Source organism: Eurytemora carolleeae, unplaced genomic scaffold (assembly GCF_000591075.1).
Source record: "Eurytemora carolleeae unplaced genomic scaffold, Eaff_2.0 scaffold354, whole genome shotgun sequence".
NCBI lineage: Eukaryota > Metazoa > Arthropoda > Copepoda > Calanoida > Temoridae > Eurytemora > Eurytemora carolleeae.
In genome coordinates, this window is record NW_019396571.1 from 195,009 (window position 1) to 219,327 (window position 24,319).

Consider the following 24,319-nt stretch of genomic DNA (forward strand, 5'->3'; position numbering starts at 1 on the left):
CATCCCCCCGCCTCCCCCCTTTAAAATCTAAATCTTCAATGAAGAAAACTAAAACCTTGAAGAAAACAAGATTTGTCGTGACAAAGAACTCAAACAAAGAAAATTGGATTGAAAATCGCAAATCAATTTGGAGTTAACAACAAAATGAGTGTACTGAGTGTACACAACACTCACTACACTCATTTTACTTAGGAAAGAAACTTTTCAGGATTTTGATAAACTTTAACGCTTGATCTCGATATCCGATATCGGCACTTGTAAATTTGAGGATCAATGCTTGATCCATCAATTTAAGTTAAATCTGCGTGCATAAAGAAGATCAATGTTTGATTACGATATAAAAATATTAGGCCAAAATATCTTTGCAAAAATTAAAATTCTCTTTTCAGGACAGTGTTGACGTAAATTCAAGTGACCCAGCATCTATATCTATACTTTGCTTATCCGTCTGTCCGTTTGTATCAAAACGGCTGAACCGATCGGCCCCAATATTTTTGCGAAACCTCGCGTGACCACGGGGAAGGTTCATGGTTGATCGAATTTTCAAAAATTAGCCTCCATCAAAATTCTACTTTTGAAAATATACTAAATTCACGGTTTATAAAATTCGCGAAATTTTTTTTTACAATGTTATTATTTACAAAGCGAACATGTTCACAATTGAAATAGAAGATGGACGCGAAGCGACCTAAAAGCCTAGTTCATTTTTTAAAAAAAGGAGTTGCATGATCAATAATTCTGCAGACAAACTTTTTTTTTTATACTTTTTATACTTTTTATACTTTTTAGAAATGAAAATGGAAATCCGAGGTTTAAGCACAAACTCAATGTCAGTATCTTATTTTCGCAAACACTTATTGCTTTAAAAATGAATTACTCCTTGACTCTAATCGGTAGCAATGATGACAATAATCAAGAAATCATTACATCAAATTATATATTTTCTTAATTGTTAAATTCCTGTGGCATTGATTTGTTGTCTACAAGAAGGAGTTTTTCCCAGAGATACATTTCTGGTTTCTGAACAGTTTTCGGCCTAAATTAATATATAAGATATGATAATTAAAGAATTAAAAACATTTTATTATTTAAGGAAATTTATGGAACGTGGTGAGAAATATTGCCTAACTGCAGAAATTACCCAAAGTGAGGTAAATATTATATTACAGGGTTACCCTGAAAGGATGAGACGACCTGAGTGATATGATTTAGCGATCTTGATGTTAATATAATTCTCAGCATAAATTTCGTACAGTCGTCTCTGAAGTCTCATCCTTAGTGGGTAACTCTGTAATAACAGGTTTATGTATTTTGAGGGAATGATTTTGGACCAATAAAAATGGCAAGATTTCTTTTACCTTTTAACCCAAGTAATCCAATTTAGTGGGGAAAAACTAAGAATTCCAATAAACATGGGGGGGGGGGGAAATAAATGTTTTGAGGTAGGGGAGAGGAGCATATCCATTTCTCTGTACATTGATGGAAATGAATGTAAAGGCTAAAACAAGAAAATACCTATCTAAGGGGTTATCAAGAATTATAGATTAATAACAATACAAATATAACACTAGATGTCGTCTTTTCAAGTTTCAAGTTTTATTTTGGTTTTGTAATTCAACGCGGCATACGCGTAACTCCTTTGGGCCTCTGCCTCAGGGTTATTGTATAGAAAAAGCCCTAAATCTTGAAAAGACGACATCTAGTGCTATATCTATATTGTTATTAATCTATGATCAAGATAATTATAAGATGGCAGAATCTAAAATTACATTTTTCTATCTCATCTTAGGTCTCAGTTTTTAACTAATTTTCTAATTAAAGAAAACAAGAAATATCTAGAAGGAGAGAGAGTGTGGGGGAGGTCTACTACGAAGGTTAAAATATGTGTACTATTTTTAACCTTATCTTCTTTTCTATAACCAACTCTCGTGACATTAAGGAACAGAGTTTTGCCACTAAGATTAAAAAACTGTTCACAGTCCCAAATTGATAAAGTTTTTCCATTGTAAACATTTAAAGTTTTCTAGTATCAAATAAATCTAAAAATCGTATCAGTTACTTAAAATGAATGATGTGACTGTTTAAAAACGGGATAATACTCAAAGACCCGAGAAAAATCACAGCGTTTACCCCCATTATCGGATATTTAACTTTTTAACGCTTTTTATGATGAATCTGTCAATGTGTTTTTTTCAAAGGAATACCCTTTTTCGCCGAGAAATAATTCATTGATAAATGTATTTCCCTTTTTTAGTACTTTTAACCCAAAAGTTTCTGAATAATCGCTAGTTCAGTGATATGAGATCCTGAATTGTTTCCAAAATTACTTATATATTGTAGGAGTGAGTGTATGAGAAGGGGGGGGTTGTAAACAAAACATATACCATTGGGCTCTAAATAGCGGACTTATATGTGGGAGTCGCTCAGGGGCATATTCTGGAATTTGTCCATGGGGGCCGGGGGCTTAAATTTTTTTCTCTTTCCAGGGAGAGGGGGGCTCAGCACCCGTTGTGGTCTGAAAACCCCCTGAAATCAACAGATTTCACTGGTCCAGGGGGGAGCCAAATTCGTTAGTAATTCCTGAATAAAAATTACCTATTTGAGAATTGGTTTCTGATAATCTCCATAAACCGTTTCCTCTGATAATTATCCGGATGGTTCACAAGCTTTCCTATCTTACCCAGATACGGGGTCATACTGTACTCTCTACTCCTAAATAATAATTTTCTATTTATGATACCATACTATACTCTCTACTTCTAAATAATAATATACTATTTATGATACCATACTGTACTTTCTACTCCTTAATAATAATATACTATTTATGATACCATACTGTACTCTCTACTCCTTAATAATAATAATATTCTATTTATGATACCATACTGTACTCTCTACTCCTAAATAATAATATTCTATTTATGATACGGGTTCATACTGTACTCTCTACTCCTAAATAATAATATACTATTTATGATACAGGGTCATACTGTACTCTCTACTCCTAAATAATAATATTCTATTTATGATACGGGTTCATACTGTACTCTCTACTCCTAAATAATAATATTCTATTTATGATACGGCTTCATACTGTACTCTCTACTTCTAAATAATAATATTCTATTTATAATACGGGTTCATACTGTACTCTCTACTCCTAAATAATAATATTCTATTTATGATACAGGGTCATACTGTACTCTCTACTCCTAAATAATAATTTTCTATTTATGATACAGGGTCATCCTGTACTCTCTACTTCTAAATAATAATATTCTATTTATGATACCGGGTCATACTGTACTCTCTACTCCTAAATAATAATATACTATTTATGATACGGGTTCATACTGTACTCTCTACTCCTAAATAATAATATTCTATTTATGATACCATACTGTACTCTCTACTCATTAATAATAATATTCTATTTATGATACGGGGTCATGCTGTACTCTCTACTCCTTAATAATAATATTCTATTTATGATACAGGGTCATACTGTACTCTCTACTCCTTAATAATAATATTCTATTTATGATACGGGTTCATACTGTACTCTCTACTCCTTAATAATAATATTCTATTTATGATACGATGTCATACTGTACTCTCTACTCCTTAATAATAATATTCTATTTATGATACCATACTGTACTCTCGTCTCCTAAATAATAATATTCTATTTATGATGAGGGGTCATACTGTACTCTCTACTCCTTAATAATAATATTCTATTTATGATACAGGGTCATACTGTACTCTCTACTTCTAAATAATAATATACTATTTATGATACCATACTGTAGTTTTATTTTCAATCGCAAGACTAAAAGAATGACTGAACAATTAATTTATTTAAATAAAAATTACTCGTAACACCTTTTAACTTTATAAAAAGGGTAAAATATTATTTTACTATTTTATCAGTACCTGGGTTTGTTTAGAAACATCTTGATTAGGGGAAGTAGAGAATCAGGATTGTAATTGAATACTTTACCGTCTTCAACCTGTAACATTTGAACATAAAACAGAGTAATTATTACTAAAGGACACCCTGTCGTTTAGTGAAGTCGGGGCCGGTGCTCCGCCTCCGTTCGAAACCAATTTAAGGGTAATGTCCCCATGACCCCGGAAGGAGAACAAACCCTGTTTGCCCTTTACCTGTATCCCCTGAAAAACATTCAGTGGGTACATGCATTGAAAAGATACCCAGGATAATATATTTTCAAGAACTATTCCCCACCTAAGCGCCAGGAAAAGAGATTTTTGATTATTTCGTGAACGAAAACAAAAAATTTCAAATCAAAAGAAAAGTTTTTTCTTCTTTTAGTATTTCCACCTAAAAATCGTAAATTTTCCCCAATTAAGCATTGTAATTATCTAAACAATAAAGCTCTTCTCACATATATATATATATTTTTAAATATATTTTTATAGATGTTAGCTGTAACTGGCCAAACACACTGCTGAAATTGAACCATCAGGTTTCAAGTCAAAACATCTAATTTTTTTCTTCGGAATTTATTAATATGCAGGCTTCTGAGTTATAATCTAAATTTTCAGAAAATGCCACCTAGGGAATCTTAACTAAATCAATCTTAAAGAAATTGTAAATATCAAGTGCATTTTTAGGTCTAAACTCTATCGTAACTGTAGGTTTAAAGATCAATCAAGATAATTCTGTGTTTTTGTGATATTTTTATTAAGGCAGGGTTCCCAAATTTTGTAAAATTTTCTTAACAATCATAAGACATGTTTTAGCAAAAAATCAAAGCCTTAAGTGAAGTGTATACTTGCCCAATACTGCCTGTAAGACTTTTACGAGCCAGATTTTGACAGTCAGGCAGTTGACTTAGGGGTTTGATTTTTTGCTACAATAAGTTTCATGACTGTTAACGAAAAAGAAAAAAATTTGGAGACCATGTCATATACTGTTAAAAAAATGTCGTCAAAAAAACCAGAATAAGCAGATTAAAGTCTTAAAACGAAATTTGTGTTTAATTTAAGACTTGATTTCTACAATTTCTTAAAAATTGATTTGCTCAAAATTCCCTACGTGACATTTTCCGAAAAATTGAAAATTTAACTCAGTAGCCTGCATATAAACATAATCCAAAGAAAAAGTTTAGGTGTTCTGACTTGAAACCTAATGGTCCATTTTCAACAGTGTGCAAACGGCTGGACTAAATTGGCTGACATTTCTTAGGGAATCCATAGGACAGGAATCCTATGAGTAACATAAGCTTTAAAAAAAAAACTAGATTTTTTAACCTTCACGGGCAACGCTTGGCACTTCGGCTAGTTTGAAATAAAAACTGTTATGACCTTATCGTAAAGAAGAACAGGGTCAGCTGACCACAGAATGTTCTGATGAGTGTGATCAGACATATTGTTGTGAGATAGATCACACGTGTTCATCTAAAAAGATAGGTAAATAAACAATTGAATAAATAATTATTAAATGAATAAATTTTTAAATAAATAATAATAAGATAAATAAATAAACAAAGAGATAAATAAATAAAGAGATAAATAAATAAATAAATAGATGAATAAATAATAAATAAAAAATAAATAAAAATATAAAAATAAAGAAATCCCCCTAAAATCCTACATCCAGAAAAAAACTTTTGTCTGAGCAAAGTATTTAAGCAAAAAATAGACGGATTTCTCAGTCGCCAAAGATTAAACAAAGTTGTGAATTAGATATGTCACTTTTATACGTTGAAACCACGGATCCGGATCCAAGGGGCAAAATATCAACCAAAAACTGAAAAAAAATCTTTCGCTCTCAAAAAACAAATATAAAAACTGTTAAAAAAAAGAAAGATAGATATTACAAATATAATTTTCTAAGATCCAGATCCATTTTTTCCAGTGCGGATCCCGGATTCGTATCAAAATTAAATAAATGCTAAGGAATATACTCCAACCTGGTATGCAAAGTAGGACCACTTCCTTCCATCTGTATTCATGGATTGGGAAACTAGGGGAAACGTGAGATCAGTCAACGGGGAGAATCCTATAACAGGCAATTTAAAGGGATTGTTCATCTATTTGCGGTATATGTGCAGTTCTTTAAAGGGATTGTTCATCTATTTGTGGTATATGTGCAGTTCTTTAAAGGGATTGTTTATCTATTTCTAGTATATGTGCAGTTCTTTAAAGGGATTGTTTATCTATTTCTAGTATATGTGCAGTTCTTTAAAGGGATTGTTTATCTATTTGCAGTATATGTACAGTTCTTTAAAGGGATTGTTTATCTATTTCTAGTATATGTGCAGTTCTTTAAAGGGATTGTTTATCTATTTCTAGTATATGTGCAGTTCTTTAAAGGGATTGTTTATCTATTTCTAGTATATGTGCAGTTCTTTAAAGAGATTGTTTATCTATTTGCAGTATATGTGCAGTTCTTTAAATGAAATCTTAACTTTTTAAAAATACATGTTATACCCTAACTTTTAACTTAGAATCTCAACTAGAAGCTGTTAAAAGGGACTGTTAGCGTAATTTCAGACTGTACAGAGCGTACACTGTAATTTGCAGCAGAATACAAGTGGGTTTCGATAAGTTTACACACATATTTCTCTGTACTTGACAAACACACAAAATCTTTGAGGTTACTGTTTGAAATCAGGCATATACATCTTTGCACGGAGTCACTTGAAATTACGCTTACAGCTAATATTCTCTCTTCCATTCCTAATCCAACTGACCTAAGTAACAGGCTTGTGGAAGACACCAGGCAAAGTTTGTAAGAATACCTTTGCTTATATCCTGTTCTCTTTCTACCTACAATATAACCAGTATGAAGCGGAATGAAAATAGTCTTTATAACCAGTAGGAAACGGAATGAAAATAGTCTTATAACCAGTATGAAGCGGAATAAAAATAGTCTTTATAACCAGTATGAAGCTGAATGAAAGTCGTCTTTAAAACCAGTATGAAGTGGAAGTGAAAGTCGTCTTTAAAACCAGTATGAAGCGGAATGAAAGTCGTCTTTATAACCAGTATGAAGCGGAATGAAAGTCGTCTTTATGAAGCGAAATGAGAGTCGACTTTATAACTAGTAGGAAGCGGAATGAAAGTAGACTTTATAACCAGTATGAAGCAGAATGAAAGTCGTCTTTATAACCAGTAGGAAGCAGAATGAAAGTCGTCTTTATAACCAGTATGAAGCGGAATAAAAGTCGTCTTTATAACCAGTATGAAGCGAAATGAGAGTCGACTATATAACCATCATGAAGCGGAATGAAAGTAGTCTTTATAACCAGTATGAACGGAATGAAAGTCTTCTTTATAACCAGTAGGAAGCGGAATAAAAGTCGTCTTTATAACCAGTAGGAAGCCAATTAAAATTTGTCTATATTATGTCTTTAGATTAAAAACTTCACTAACACTTAAAAATTGAGCCCTTAGAGATTTTTATCCGTATTGTCCTTTACAACTTAGCACTTACATTTGTATTTTAAACATTTAACAAAGAAGACTTTCATTACATTTTCTCATTACTGGTAAATGGCTGTAGACAAAAAAAATAGTAAAATATTTTTAAATAATCCCCCCCGCCCTTTCTTCAACAATCAAAACAGAAATCTCCATGCATTCTAATCTATTTCTTCATTTTATTTTAATTGTCCTGAACATACAACTTACCTCCTCAGTTATAACTTTGTGTCCACCAAGAGATTTATGATTGAAAACATTTACCCTAGAAACATATTTTATATCTTTTAAGACATAAAAGGAGGTAAGAGAAAGAAGAAACTATAACAAGAAGATAGTTAATGTCCCTCTACCTTCTTTGTCATTAAAGGCACCGGTCTTTTGATATTAACATCATTTAATCCTCATGTGTTTATTTTATAAGAGTTTAGTGTCTAATCCGCAACTATTAATTAATTAATGTACTACAGTAAGTGAATATTCCTGTTCTCATGTAAGTTCTTCTGTCCTTTACTCCGTCTTGCTGTCATCTAGTGTGTCCTCCTTTACTCTATTGTGTCCTTCTGTCCTATTATGTCATCCTGACCCCTAGTGTATTTTCTTGTGTGTCCTCCTGTCCTCTATTGTGTCTTAATGTCCTCTAGTGTGTCCCCATGTCCTCTAGTGTGTCCTCCTAACCTTTACTCAGTCTTGCTGTACTCTAGTGTATCCTGCTGTCCTCTAGTGTGTCCTGCTGTTTTCTAGTGTGTCCTCCTGTCCTCTATTGTGTCTTAATGTCCTCTAGTGTGTCCCCATGTCCTCTAGTGTGTCCTTCTGTCCTCTAGTGTGTCCTTCTGTCCTCTAGAGTGTCCTCCTGTCCTCTAGTGGCATCCTGTCCTCTAGTGTGACCTCCTGTCCTCTAGTGTGACATCCTGTCCTCTAGTATGTCCTTCTGTCCTCTAGTATGTCCTTCTGTCCTCTAGTATGTCCTCCTGTCCTCTAGTATGTCCTCCTGTCCTCTGGTATATCCTCCTGTCCTCTGGTATATCCTCCTGTCCCCTAGTGTGTTTTCTTGTGTGTCCTCCAGTCCTCTAGTGTGTCCTCCTGACCTTTACTCAGTCTTGATGTACTCTAGTGTGTCCTGCTGTCCTCTCGTGTGTCCTCCTGTCCTCTATTGTGTCCCAATGTCCTCTAATGTGTCCCAATGTCCTCTAATGTGTCCTCCTGTCCTCTAGTTGTCCTCCTGACCTCTAGTGTGTCCTCCTGACCTCTAGTGTGTCCTCCTGACCTATAGTGTGTCCTCTTGTCCTCTATTGTGTCCCAATGCCCTCTAATGTGTCCTCCTGTCCTCTAGTGTGTCCTCCTGACCTCTAGTGTGTCCTCCTGACCTCTAGTGTGTCCTGCCAACCTGGTATGGTATGAGAAAAGTCCCATCTGGTTTGGTTCCTCCGGCCAGTATCCAGGTATATTAGTTCCATGCTGACATACCGTTCTCAGACCGTAGCATCTACACAATCAATCAATCAAACCGCTGGTCAATAAATCAATCAATCAGTCAATCAAGTCCTTTAACAAATATTTGTATCAGTAAATATATGCAAATCAATCAGTACGTTTTTTAGGTATCATAACTTTAAATAATCGATCAATCACTAGCTCTATCAGTGAATCAACTATAATCAATAGATTGTAATTAATCATTTAGTTTATCTACTGCAAGTGCATAATGCCAACTGACCCTCCTTGAAAATATTGCAATGCTCGATTTAAAAAGGGAACTTATCGTAGCAATCCCTATATTTGTTAAACTGAATATGCCTTCGTACATCGTGTCCTAGTTGAGGCATTGATAGTTTACGAGATTGTGTCCGAGTTGAGGCATTGATAGCTCAAGATTGTGTCCGAGTTGAGATATCGATTGTTCCTGGTAAAGATAGATTGTGTCTGGTTTGACATTGATAGTAAAGTGAAACTAAATTGTACCTGGATAGATACGGGTCTGAGAGCAGTTTATGGAGTTGGGTATTTACTACAACCTTATATCCTTTATCTGTTTAATACTGTGGACGCTATTGTCGTTTAGAAGTGTTTAATTCTGATAATTCCTACATGTTTTCCTGCAGTAGAAATGCCAAGTTACTTTTGTAGAGAAACCACGATTTAAGTTTTCAAAATAATTTATTCTCAGGCATTGCAATCTCTGCATGGTCCTTTGAGATAACGCAACAATCAATCAATTAACAAATTGAGCCAAGATGGTCCTCTTATACTAACCTAGGATCGTAGTCTACAATGGGAACAGAAATATTAGTACAGAGTGCGGAATCCCGGGAAACAAACTCAGATAAAGGATTCTCATGTCGGACTTGGACAACTAAAGATTAAAAAAACATAATTATGGACTTTTTTTGCACTTTTATTATTGCAGGTTTTTTTTCGGCGATAAAAAACAAATATTGCATTTGGTTTGGTCATAAAATAGACATTATACAATAATACAGGGCATTTGGTTTGGACAAAAAATAGACATTATACAATAATACAGGGCATTTGGTTTGGACAAAAAATAGACATTATACAATAATACAGGGCATTTGGTTTGGTCATTAAATAGACATTGTACAATAATACAAGGCATTTGATTTGGTCATAAAATAGACATTATACAATAATACAGGGCATTTGGTTTGGTCATAAAATAGACATTATACAATAATACAGGGTATTTGGTTTGGTTATAAAATAGACATTATACAATAATACAGGGCATTTGGTTTGGTCATAAAATAGACATTATACAATAATACAGGGCATTTGGTTTGGTCATAAAATAGACATTATACAATGATACAGGGCATTTGTTCAATATATATAATATATTTCTCTAACAAAAGCCTAGGCCCCCCCTGATCCCTCTATTTCTTCTAGAAAATAAATTTCCTTCTATCTAACCTGAATTATGTTTGATCTGAAGAGCCCTCTCATAAGGTTCTTTTACTTTTTCATCGCCAAACTCTTTAACTTGATAGGATACCCTAGCCCTAGAATTAAACAAGATCTTAGGATCTGAATCTACTCAGTAAAAATACTAGGTCTCAGGTATCCAACTCAGTAAAAATACTCGGTCTCAGGTATCCGGCACCACAAAAATACTAGGTCTCAGGTATCCGGCACCATAAAAATACTAGGTCTCAGGTATCCGACACCACAAAAATACTAGGTCTCAGGTATCCGACACCACAAAAATACTAGGTCTCAGGTATTCGACACCACAAAAATACTAGGTCTCAAGTATCCGAAACCACAAAAATACTAGGTCTCAGGTATCCGACACCACAAAAATACTAGGTCTCAGGTATCCGACACCACAAAAATATTAGGTCTCAGGTATCCAACTCAGTAAAAATACTAGGTCTCAGGTATCCGGCCCAACAAAATTATTAGGTCTCAGGTATCCGGCTCAACAAAATTACTAGGTCCCAGGTATCCGGCTCTGCAAAAATACTAGGTCCCATGTATCCAGCTCATTAAAAAATACTCTGTCACAGGTATCCCAGGTATCCGGCTCAACAAAAATACTAGGTCCCATGTATCCAGCTTATTAAAAATACTCTGTCCCAGGTATCCGGCTCTGTAAAAATACTAGGTCCTATGTATCCAGCTCATTAACAAATACTAGGTCCCATGTATCCAGCTCATTAAAAATACTCGTCCCAGTTATCCGGCTCCGCAAAAGTAAATTTTGAGCTCACATGTCTGATAAAATTATCAATATTTTTTTAATAATTAAAAAGTCTTGAGGCCGACTTTAAAGAATTTGAGCCGCGTCTCAAATCAGCCAAAAACCGGTTTCAATTAAGCGCCGACTTAAATCTTGTAACATTGAATACAATTTTAATTGGAACCAACCATATTTGAGCCGCGTCTCAAATTTAAGCCGCAGCTCAAATTCTTTAAATTCGGCATCAGACTTCTTATTTTAAGTTGGTCTAAACCGTGGAACTTGTATTTATTTTAAAATAAAAGCCTGCCCTTTATGTTCTGGAGTTACCTTACTTTTGCAATTATTCTTTTTTATTTATACTTTTTTGTTTGAAAATTTTACTCTCCGCTTGTTTACCAGAAGTCGGGGTTTATATCACTACAATGAAGGCGATTTTTTTATTTAAGTTTTAATTACCAACAAGCTTTTTCCCAATTACAAGTTCACTTGTACGTAAATAAAGAGAAGCTGTTAATTGCCAGCTTCTTTTAGTTTCCATGTTTTCTATCAAATGCTGTTTAAAAGTCGTTTTCCTTGTATGATGATATAAAACGACCACTGTNAAAAAGAATTTTGTTTTTACCCCTAGATTGAATATAATAACCTGCGACAGGGAAGGGATAAGTAATCAGAAAAAATACCCCGGAATTAAGGGAAAATCTTGTCTCACCTATGTTTATCCAGCATTTTCTTTGTTCCCTCTCGTTTCTTGAGCATAGATTTATCAGGTTGAATTCCTCCTCGAAACCAGAAAGCCTCGTTCCGAGCATCGTAATCCTCAACTAGAAACACAATCAGATCATTGTTTAGAATCCACAACTCTTTGAATTACTGGATTCAAATCCACAAAAATATACGAATCCGAAAAGTGAAATGTCAACCAAAACCGTCTCAACAAATTCTTTGCCCTAAAACCACGAAGATTATCTGTCAACTACTGAAAGATGATAAAGCAAAGCACTTCCCAATCTATGTATGGTTCATGGAGTGAAAATAAGCGAGAAAAAACTATAAATTTTTCATATGTTTAAAACATTGTAAACCTCGAAGAAATGATCATAACCTTGATCCGGATCTGGTTTTGGACCCGGATCCACATCACAATGAAAGATACTAAGGGCTGGAATAAATATTATCAACTTTTGAGAAATAAATTAGCAGATACATCCAATAGGATTACAAGAATGTCAGAAAATCCTCTTTCACTTAGTGCCAAATTTTGTAGAACCGATATTCGTAAACATTTTTTTAGCCAAAGAGTTGTTTCTACATGGAATGATTTACCCTGTTATATAAAAACTGCACCAACGTTAAATACTTTTAAATCCAGATATAAAAAATATGTTAAAAATTTTTAATCTAGTTTATTTTGTTGGGACAAAAAGAGCCAAAAAAAATCACTTTAAAATAAAAAAGAAAGGCCAAATAAGAAAAAAAAATAATCTAATAAAAAATTTTAAAAAATAAGAAAACTATGATTAAACGTTTAATATCATGCTTTAAATCCAGTGTTACCTGAGTCTCGAATATGAGGATGACTAGAAGAAAGATGGGAGTACAAAACCTCGTGGATTTTCTTCACAAGATTTCGCGAAAAAATATTTTCTGGAAAAATAGTTCTTTAGCAATTAGCAATCTCTGGCTGTCTTTTTGTCTTACTGTTTGAATGTCCCATCAAAAGTCATAAACCCCTTAACCGTTTTGTCTCAAACAATGATCTGGTAATTCGATAAAAACATGGGCTGGCATTTACAGAAGAAAGTATAGTTTCCAGGTAAAGCTGGGTTCCAAATCTGCTCTTGATAATGGGGGTCATGTTAAAATATTGATAACTTCTACCTTTTGTGTAAGCAGCCCAAGAATCCGCCGTATTCGCAAACTTTTCACTAAACAAGAAAATTATGAGTTTTTAAAATTTAAAATTTCTGAATACTTATCCATAAATATTTAATGTTCATGAGAACCGTAAACTTACCTAAAACGTATTTTGTCATTTGTAACATATTTCCCGATTTCTCGAAACTGAGATTCGTCACGCACTACCATTTCTATCAAAGGGGCAACCTGGAACAGATAATTAATATCAAAGAACAACCCAAGACAGATATTCAATAACAGGAGGGCAATCCGGACAGATATTCAATAACAGGAGGGCAATCCGGGACAGATATCAATAACAGGAGGGCAATCCGGGACAGATATCAATAACAGGAGGGCAATCCGGGACAGATATCAATAACAGGAGGGCAATCCGGGACAGATATTCAATAACAGAGGGGCAATCTAGAACAGAAATTCAATAACAGAGTGGCAACTTGAAATAGTTATTCAATAACAAAGGGGCAACCTGGAACAGATATTTAATAACAGAGGGGCAACCTGGAACAGGTATTCAATAACAGAGGGGCAACCTGTACAGATGGTCAATAACATAGGAGCAACCTAGAGCAAAAAATCAATTATCAAAAGGGCAATCTGGGACAGATATTCAATAACAGGAAGGCAGAGAGGCAACCTGGAATATTTAAGAAATTATATTAACCATTCTTCTGAAAGCATCCATTCAGCTATGGAAATAATATGCGTACCAATATGAGACAGTCTAGATAAAACTACTTTAATTAATAAAAGGAAATAAGCAGTTTCTTTTTGATGCGGATTCTAGATCTTTCCAGTAAAAACGAGGATCCGGATCCAAATTTGCTTATTTATCATACTCTCAGTAACCCAAGTAATTTGGAGCCGGATCCGGATTTACGGAGATGAAATTATGCAGATTCGGACAGGGCTTAAATAAGAAAACATATTTTACCTCGGCAAGAATGGATTTAGCTTGAGTATCTAGAACTTGATTATGAAAGTATTCCGGTAACCCCTGCTCTACATGTGTCCAGGTTGAAAACTTAGTAAAATCTAAATATCAGTATTTTAGGTGGACAACTATATATATATATATATATATACTTTGCTTGTCTGTCTGTCTGAACCGATCAGGACCAACTTTTGTGTGGGGCATGGCATGACCCAAGGAAGGTTTGTGGATACTCAGAATTACAAAAAGTTGTATTCAACAGCATTAGATTTTTGTGAAATTTAAAAAACTTGGATTTTAAGGGCGCTTCGTGCCCTACTTCTATTTCAACTTTTAATTGTGGCTTTATCTGTGCGCATTTTCTCTTTGTACTGTATAAAAACAAACAAAAAATTTGCGGATTTCAAAATTTTTCGCGCATTTTCAAAATTTTAACGAAATAAAAAACTTTTAACCATTCATAACCCTTCCTTTGGGTCACGTGAGATTCCACACAAAGTATGGGCCCGGTCGGTTCAGTCGTTTTGACGTTTATTGGATACAAACAGACAGACAAACAAATATATAAAATGCGCGAAAAAATATTTGAAAATCCTCGAACTTTTTTGTCATTGTTTAAACTGTACAAAGAGAAGATGCTCACAGATAGAACCACAATTAAATGTTAAAATAGAGAATGTGCGCGAACATTGACAGAGCTGAATTTATTAAACATAACTATTGATAACACTATTATTTTGTTTTGCAGTTTTTAATTCCAAAACTTTGTAACACGTCGTGCCAAAATAAAAATGTGTTGTGTTAGTGAAATGTTTGTGTACTTGTCTTGCAGTAATTATTTCTGGACATAATAAGCTTATTAACAAATAAAAGTTTTATTTCATCTTATTTTTATTTTCATTGCAAACAATTTTCGTCTTCTAATTTTTTTTTGAAAAATCTGGGAACCAATAAAACTTTACAATTAAACTTTTAAGTACTATAATAAAATTTTACAAAACGTCTATTGTGAAATTTGACATGATGTTACCATGATTGATAAAGAACAAACTTTCAACGAGCTTAAAGCAGGAGATGGATTAAAAAATTATTCTTTTTTTTTACCAACTTCAATTATACTCAGAAAAATGTGTCAGGTCGCCTTATTCATAATTGAAAAAAAACAAATATGCGTAAAATTTTAAATATCAATAAAGTTGAAAGATCCAACGCTCGCCTTTGTCAAAAAAAAATACTTTTCCACTTTACTTTCATTAAAAATATAGCAAGAAGTGAGGGGGGGGGAGGTTACCTAACAGGTCTGCTGGAATCTTATCTGGTTGCATTATGTAAGACCACCATCCATAATATTTCGGCCGGTTTATTTGATACATTTTTTCCTCTACTGTATCGCATTCACGAACCAAGTCCCTTGCTTTGGCCGCCGATTTTTCATCGTCTGTCCGATATCTAGATATTGGCGGATACATGGCTGTTTCGGAATATTCGTCAACTCTCTGGGGTCCATGAAGAAGACGAAAAGCCTGTAGACGAAAATCAGTTCGTCTCAGGACTGTTGAACTAGAAGAGCTGAGTGCCCGAATCATTTTGTCTAAATCTTCTGAAAATAGACCTACAGTTTAGGGGTCAGAGAAAAATAAAAATATTTACTTAATCAAAGCTGAAAACTTTAGAATGATGGATATCAAGATTAATGCTTAAACTCCTGGTTTTACTAAACCCGAGATTACTTTAATACGCATTCGATATCCAAGAAAGAAGTATAAAATTCAATTAATCATTGTATCATGTTAATATGTACTCTTTAACTTTTGAAACCCCGGTTTTTTGTTCTGATATTAATTGTGTCATATCAATTGAACTAAACATCGATTAGATAAATGTAAGTTTTAGATTAATGTTTGTTAAGACTCAATTAAAATGATGATAGTCCTAAAATGTGATAAAATATATTTTTTAATAGCTGTTCATATTAACATGATTAAATTTATATTTGCTCAAATGCTCTAAAAGATCAGTATCTTAACTTATCCTAACCCTAACCTAGTCAGTATTAATATTTATCTATTTTCTTAAAATATCTTAAAGTAAACTAGTATCAGACAAAGCGTAAGAGCAGAATAAATTTTTTCAGAACAAAAATAAATGATGTGCTCTAACAGTTTCTACGTGGCATTATGCACAGAATTCAGTCGTCTTCCAGTTTGTTGTTTTTGGGGCTAATTTTATTTTTTTTGGGGTGGGGGCTTTTTCAGTTTGATCAATATTTTATTTTAAATCTTTAATTGGGGTCAAATTTTTTTATTTATGGGCATTTTTAAATGTATTGAGGGGCATTATTTAAACTAAAAGGGGTTATTTTTTGTTTGGGGCAAACTTCTTAATTATTTTAGCATTATTGTAAAAAACTAGGGGCATTTTAGGGCTGTACAATTTAAAGTTACGGGCAAATTTATAAATTTGAACTATTGGTCGTTTGAATTGTTCAAGGGGCGTACGAGGTGGGGGGGCCTAAGTGCACTCGACCCCCCCCCCCCTACGCGCTTATTTTACATCTGCTTGTATTTCCCTTCATTAGGCAATCATACAATTTAAGTTATATTTTAAGTTTACTTTTTAAGTTTGCATCAAACTTTTAAACTCTAAAAAAGTAAAATTTTTATCTAATGTTTATCTAACTTTTAAATTTGAATATAATTGCTTGGTTCCTTAATTAAAAAGATCCCCCTGCAGGATATGATCACTACTGGATAATGAAGGAAAGTTAAATTAGTCTGAATAAAATGAAAATCAATGCAATTGATCCCAAGATTAACAAACGTACCCTTTCAACCTATAACAAAAATATAATATATATTTTGACGAAAATTTGGTAGTGTGGTGTAAAAAAACCAAAAAATATATCTCCCATATTTTTTACCGAAACACCCACGAAAACAAGAAGAATAACAAACAAAAAACAAATGTCCAAAATGTTACGATATAAAATGGAAAATGGCGAAAGAATCCAAAATGGGTATAAGATCGGAGCCAACACAGGCCACGAAAAAGCGGAAACCATCCAGAAGATATTCATTATTCCCATCAAGACGGAAGTGGGAGGGTTGGTTACCATCCCTAGTCCTCAGAGATATTTTGGAGAAATTCTAGTTCTTGTGTTTCGTTCTTTATCATTTCATGTATAATGATGATCATTATACACAGCTGAACCATGGTCATTAAACACAGCTGAATCATGATCATTAAACACCGCTGAATCATGGTCATTAAACACAGCTGAATCATGATCATTAAACACAGCTGAATCATGATCATTGAAGACAGCTGAATCATGATCATTAAACACAGCTGAATCATGGTCATTAAACACAGCTGAATCATGGTCATTAAACACAGCTGAATCAGGTCAGTAAACATAGCTGAATAATGATCATTAAACACAGCTGAATCATGGTCATTAAACACAGCTGAATCATGATAATTAAACACAGCTGAATCATGATCATTAAACACAGCTGAATCATGGTCATTAAACACAGCTGAATCATGGTCATTAAACACAGCTGAATCATGATCATTAAACACAGCTTAATCATGATCATTAAACACAGCTTAATCATAGTCTTAAACACGGCTTAATCATGATCATTAAGCACAGCTGAATCATGATCATTAAACACAGCTGAATCATAATCATTAAATATAGCTGAATCTTGATCATTAAACACAGCTGATTCATGGTCATTAAACACAACTGAAACATGATCATTTAACACATCTGAATCATTAAAATTAAACACAGCTTTATTATGGTCATTAAACACAGCTGAATCATGGTCGTTAAACACAGCTGAATCATGGTCATTAAACACAGCTGAATCATGGTCATTAAACACAACTGAAACATGATCATTTAACACATCTGAATCATGATCATTAAACACAGCTGAATCATGGTCATTAAACACAGCTGAATCATGGTCATTAAACACAGCTGAATCATTATCATTAAAAACAGCTGAATCATGGTCATTAAACACAGCTGAATTATGATCATTAAACACAGCTGAATCATGGTCATTAAACACAGCTGAATCATGATCATTATTGATATAAAGTGTGCATCTTCTCAACTGATTTCTCTTGGATCAACAAATTAAATTAAGGAACACACTTTGTTCAATAAAATTGTTAACCCAAGAAGTTAAAAATACTGCTAGCATAATGTTAAGATATAGATACATCCATGCAAAAAAGGCCATGCCAGATTTACAACCCTTTAAACCTTTGACCGATCAAGGACGGGTCTGTACATCGTTAAGTAAGTGGTCCATGTTGAAGACGTTCCCCAGCATAGGTTAGATGAACCAATGGCACATTCTTCCATAACGCAGAGGGAGTTTAGGATTTTCTGATTTCATATCTAGGAAAACTATTATAATCTTCCCATGATTGGAGCTCAGCAGCTGGTGGTGCTTTTTTATCAAAAAGCAAGCAAGAAAGATAAAAATCGGAACAAAAATAATTTTCTAAAATAATTACGCTCGAACCTAAGAAACGTAACTTTTTCAGAGGTAAGGTTTGTCTGGTGTAATACGTTTATCTAAATTGAAATTGCCTGATTATTTTTAAAACCTTTATCTGATCAGTAATGTGGCAGATAATGTCATTTTTGGTTAAAAAAATGTTAATTCCTATATTCTTGGCTACCTCTCCGTGTGTATTGGCCTGAGGGTACACTAGGGATAGTTTACTGATAAAGGATATCAAGAGATTATGGCCTATTCATACAGTACAAACATCAAATATGCAGTACGCTTTCGGAGTACACACGTGTATGGGAGGGTTTTATATCTTGAATTTTACTCAGTTTTCTCAGAACAGTTTATTAACGATGAAATATTGCTCTGTAAAAGACTGTGAATGTAAGTCTTCCTGTGAAAATGGAATCCTGCATACAATAAAGGAGTAGTGGATTTTAATAGTTACATGGAAAACAAATTCTCCATTTAAATATTTTCAGAAATCCACCCCAAGTACTGTAATATACAGGTTGACCTTTGAAAGTGAAGTACATGGCCTGTACAATTAGTAAAGGATTAGCATACATCACCACTCTATATACTATAACCTCGTTGAGTAGAAACCACAATTGAATATTTTAAAAAAGAACATAATTATGAAAATTCATTAAAAACCTAAATATTTATTTGTATTTGTTACTAAATATTTATTTATCCTATAGCAAAGTAAAAAGTCCCAAAAATAATTGTGTTATAATATTCCAAATAAACTGAAAGACAGGACGGAGTAACTCAATAAACATGATGAAATTTACTCCGAACAAGAAGGTGGGAAACAGGAGTTCCATCTTGCTCAAGTTAAACTCAGATTCAGCAGATGTAGACTCTAGGGCTTCGTTGATGGTTTCACGGGATATGGCATTGTTTTCAGAAAGTTCTCTTTTAGTTCTTGTATTTCTATCTCGATCATTTTTTGAGTCATGATCATGAAACACATCTGAATCATGATCATTATACACAGCTGAATCATGATTATTAAACACAGCTGAATCATAATCATTAAACAAAGCTGACTTATGATCATTAAACTCAACTGACTCAAGCTCATTAATCACAACTGACTCACAATCATTAAACAAAGCTAAATCTTGACCACTCAAAACAGCTAGCTCAGTTAATGGATCATTTACAGCTTTAGCAGAAAAACTATCTTTTGCAGCAAGTTCAAAATCTGCAGGATCACTTTTAAAAATTTCATCTCTTATAAAAATGCTATCACCAGCATTATGCAGTTTATGATTAAAATGTGCATTGGCATTTGTTGAAAAAATGGCTCCTGAATGCAGAAGAAGGCAAAAGAAGGTTTTCATCATCTTATCTAAAATAAAATTTATTACAGTGTTAGGCGGTTATTTCAATACAATTAAGACGACTTTTTTTAAATTTTGATTGATAACAAGCTTTTATCGAATAACATGTTTACAAGTAATCAAAAAAAGCTTTTCTCTTAAAGGGACTGTAAAGAAAAATGAAAGGGGGTATAGGCTGAAAGCTAATCACCTTAGCTCTCGATCGCGGCCCATGCAAGTTATATCTAATGTTCCTATCTCGAGAAATTGATATACAACTGTGTCAAATTTATACAAAAATTAATATATATACAATTTTGTATAAAAGTACTGGGTTTAAATAGATTTAGGTTTACTCCAATTCTAATTTTATATTTGTTATTTCTATTTTTAATAGATTTAATTCATGATATTATTTACAAGTCCGTATTTCTAGACCAGAAATTCCACCAATGACAGTGCAGTAAAGCGGTCACGTGATACAGGCAGAGATACGTTGCCATTGATGATAGTTCTGGTCACGTGATTTAAGTTTAAGATTGTCTAAATTTTACATATATGAACTTTCGTATAATTTTAACACAGTTTTATATCAATTTCTCGAGACAGGAACATCAGATAAAACTTTTATGGGTCGCAATCAAGAGCTATAGTGATTAGCTTTCAGCCTATACCCCCTTTCATTTTTCCTTTACAATCCATTTAAGAATTTCTCTTGACTCCTATGTTTATGTGTATCCATGCAGCTTAACAGCTTGATTTGAATCAAATTGAATTCGAAAGTCGTCTTCCTCACACTGATATAATCGCCCAACACTTTCGATTATTTCATGTTAACTTATTCATTATTTTACTTTTTATTACTTATCGTTTCAGTTTTTTTTCTTGACCATTGACCATCTATTTTTGGATTTTTTCATTTTGTTAGATGTATTTAATTTAGTAAAAGAGTTTAAGGTAATTGAGGTTTTTATTTTCACTCCCTGTTGATATCAGAGATTGTGGTAAATACTAAATACTCAATTGCTTTTAAAGATAAATAAATATAAATTCCTATAAAAAATAAATACATATAAATTCCTCTTAAAGATAAATAAATATAAATTCCTATTTAAAATAAATATATATAAATTCCTTTAAAAGATAACTATATTTCAATTCCTTTTAGAGATTAATATATAAAAACTCCTTTTAGAGATAAATATACAGGGTGTCCCACGAAACATGACAGTTGGTATTAATAGTTTAGAATGTCTTCTTCCATAATTTGATAAGTTTTTAATACGAAAGACAATAATAAAAATATTATTTAGGAGTCATATTATAGTAAAATTAATTTCAAAGTAAAATATTCTAGAGCAAAAGATTTTTTAAACGAAATAAACTGCAAACAGCCTTTAATATCTAATATAGTGTATGGAAGACGACATTCAAAACTATTTATCAACTGTCATGTTTCGTGGGACACCCTGTATATAAATTCCTTTTAAAAATAAATCTATATATAAATTTGGCTTGTCTGTCTGATTGGGTGTTTGTCTGTTTGTTTGTATCCAATAAACGTCAAAACGGCTGAACCGATCGGGCCCAAATTTTTTGTGGGACCTCACTTACCACAGGGAAGGTTTATGAATGATAAAAATAAAAAAAATTGTGTTTTAACGGTTTTAATTTTGTAAAAAATTCAAATTCTTGAAAATCCGCGAATTTTTTTCTTCTTTGTTTTAAAATGTAAACAAAAGAACATGTTCACAATTTAAATAGAAGATGGGCGCGAAGCGCCCTAAAAACCTAGTATATATAAAAATTCCTTTTGAAGATAAATATATAGAAATTACCTTTAAAGATAAATATATATGAATTCCTTTTGAATTAAAATATCAGCCCGATGGGTCCAGCCGTTTGGCCGGCTTTAGGCAACATATATATATATACGATCGAATTTCTTGTTTTATTATATAGATATTTACCAACGAGGAATTATGTAATATATATTTAATCTGATGTTGTGTGTCACCTCACCAGGAAAATAAGAATTTTAGGATGAAACTCAACAATTAAAAAAAAACCCAGAAAAACAAAACAAAAAAGTAGTTGAGTTTTTCACCACAAACTCTGATTTCTAATCCCTATATCTTTGAAACCCGACGTCATAGACCTTATATATTTCAAACTGTGAAATCTGATAGATTAAATTATCTAAGTTCACAATATTTAAGATTTACACCATCATGTCGCAAAGATATAAGGATCAGAAAATTTAAGTTTGTGCTAAAAACTCAATTCCTTTACTAGAAAGAGTGGGGCGCGAAGCGCTCTAAAGTCTAGTTTCTGATTGTATTGCTCTGACCTATGCTAGAGCAGGTGAATAATCAAACTGAATTCCAACCTCTAGACAAACCATAGGTGTCACAAAATTATTGGAGTAGTTAAAACTGATGATTCAAAATTTTTTTTTCATGAATCTAAAGTTATAGAGTATACAACGTACTTTTTTTAAATTAAGAACACTCAAAATTGCCTGTTAAAGGCAATTCTCAAATAGATATTTTAGTAATAATGATTAAATAATTGCATTCAACCTTCAATAGGACATATGAAGCAAGTTCGCAAATTTAGTATTTTGGTTTTGATTTATCTTTTTGCCTGAATTAAAGAGAATTTTACAAAGTTAGAAAAAAAGATGGTTTACTTTTCTAACGAAAACAAAAACAAAAAATGTGTTTTAGATTATACGTATAAGAACTTCATATGGACATTTTAAACCCCCTGCTTTTTTTCTGTTAAACTAAAATTTATATAAATAACATAAATTCTTTTAATTTCTACATATTTTGAAGCTTTGATACTGTAAAAATAGAATTAAATTAAAAAACTTGTAAAAATTTTATTAAAATTGTTTCCTTTTAATCATCAAGTCTACCACACTTTTTAAAAATCACATTCAAATGGGTCGGCTTTTAATAACGGAGATCGGATTTGACGTAGGTCGGGCTTTATTATATCCAACCCACGTTAGGTACTGGTAGGAAGAAAATGGACGAAAGTTAGAGATAGATAGATAGCTTGTAAGAGGTGTTATGACTATGCTTTAAACCAAGCGTATACCTGCCTCTGCCACAGAGCTCAGGGAAACTATACACCGAGAAGGTTGTTTGGAAGAGCAGGAAGATTTTTGATATATGGATGGTTGTAGAGGTGTAAACAGCCCCCCCTGTAAAATCTATGGGTTCCTGGGGGAGCCCCCAACGGGTGCTTAGGGCGGCCCTGTAAAAATTGTTCAGAGGTGCACTTTTTCTTTTGAATATATATATATGAAACTAAGAAAAATCCAAAATATTTTTTATTTTTGACCATTTTTTCCGGTGCCGTCGGAAAAAACCTGATTTTTTGGCCATTTTTGAACTTTATTGATTTTATTTCTTAAAACTTTTATAAAATCCAAAGTTTTTGACTGAGAATAATGTTTTATATCATTTTGGAAATCCCAGATAATGGTCTAAAAGATAAAACCAACTTTTACTGAATATTTTGAAAAATCGTAGTTTTATAAGCAGTTATAGCCTCAAAATCATCGATTTTATTGATGCGCACTTGCAGCTCACTAACATACCCTGAGAACTGAACAAAAATTTTTTTTTTTCATTTTCTTTTTCTATATTTTATACTTATTCTAAAATGTCATGCGGAGCCCCCCCCCCCCCCATAGATTGTCGTGTATATTAAACTTTGAAAAATTTATTTTTAATCTTTTCTTTATTTAAATTTAAAAGTAAGTTTTGAATACATTTTAACTCAGATGGATTAAACGGAATTGTCTTAAAGGGACTGTAAGCATAATTTCAAGTGAGCCCTCCACACAAATATAGCAATACCTGATTCACAACGGTCCCTTTTTCTGGTCAATAAACTTTTCAAATTTTTCTAGGGTTAAAAGTGTTTAATTCTGATAGCTCATATATGTTTTTCTGCAAGAGAAATGCGTAAGTCACTTTTGGTAAGAGCCCACACAGGCCACGATTGAAAAAATCAGCTTGAAAATAATTAACATTGTATTATGAGTAATGCTTATTCAGACAAAGCTTTTAAGGGCATTGCCATCTTTGCATGAAGGGTTGTTTTACGCTAACAGTTTTAATTCCCCTTAATATGTAACATTTTGTGTTTATATTTTCAGTGAAAAATTAAACTTTAAATCGTCAAATGTTTCAGTTTTGAGAAAAAAAGCTTTAAAGATGACATTTAACACCTTTTGGAGAGGAAACACAAAATATAATTTAAACATTAGAAAGAGACATATTATTCTTACGTTTAGATTTCCCTTCATTTCTTTTAAAGCTAAAGCGAAATTGAATATGATTCATAATTTCGTATTGTATAAGTATGCGTTTTTTTTTCTATCCCTCTACATTTTACAATGTACCTACATGTACAATGT

General features: G+C 32.9%; 1 protein-coding gene across 1 annotated transcript in view; it reads right to left on the reverse strand.

Moving 5' to 3' along the window:
- Positions 1–15,607, reverse strand: part of LOC111705675 (39S ribosomal protein S30, mitochondrial) — a gene marked incomplete in the record, with an annotated part of 16,947 nt that extends 1,340 nt beyond the window's left edge. The window contains 15 exon segments of the mRNA XM_023478303.1: positions 2,596–2,712; positions 3,940–4,016; positions 5,335–5,427; positions 5,943–6,031; positions 6,726–6,801; positions 7,666–7,720; positions 8,843–8,941; positions 9,709–9,808; positions 10,387–10,475; positions 11,868–11,979; positions 12,713–12,802; positions 13,037–13,083; positions 13,173–13,261; positions 14,010–14,110; positions 15,301–15,607. Of these exon segments, the coding sequence (XP_023334071.1) occupies positions 2,596–2,712; positions 3,940–4,016; positions 5,335–5,427; positions 5,943–6,031; positions 6,726–6,801; positions 7,666–7,720; positions 8,843–8,941; positions 9,709–9,808; positions 10,387–10,475; positions 11,868–11,979; positions 12,713–12,802; positions 13,037–13,083; positions 13,173–13,261; positions 14,010–14,110; positions 15,301–15,595 (1,529 nt within the window).
- Positions 15,608–24,319: the final 8,712 nt, after the last annotated feature.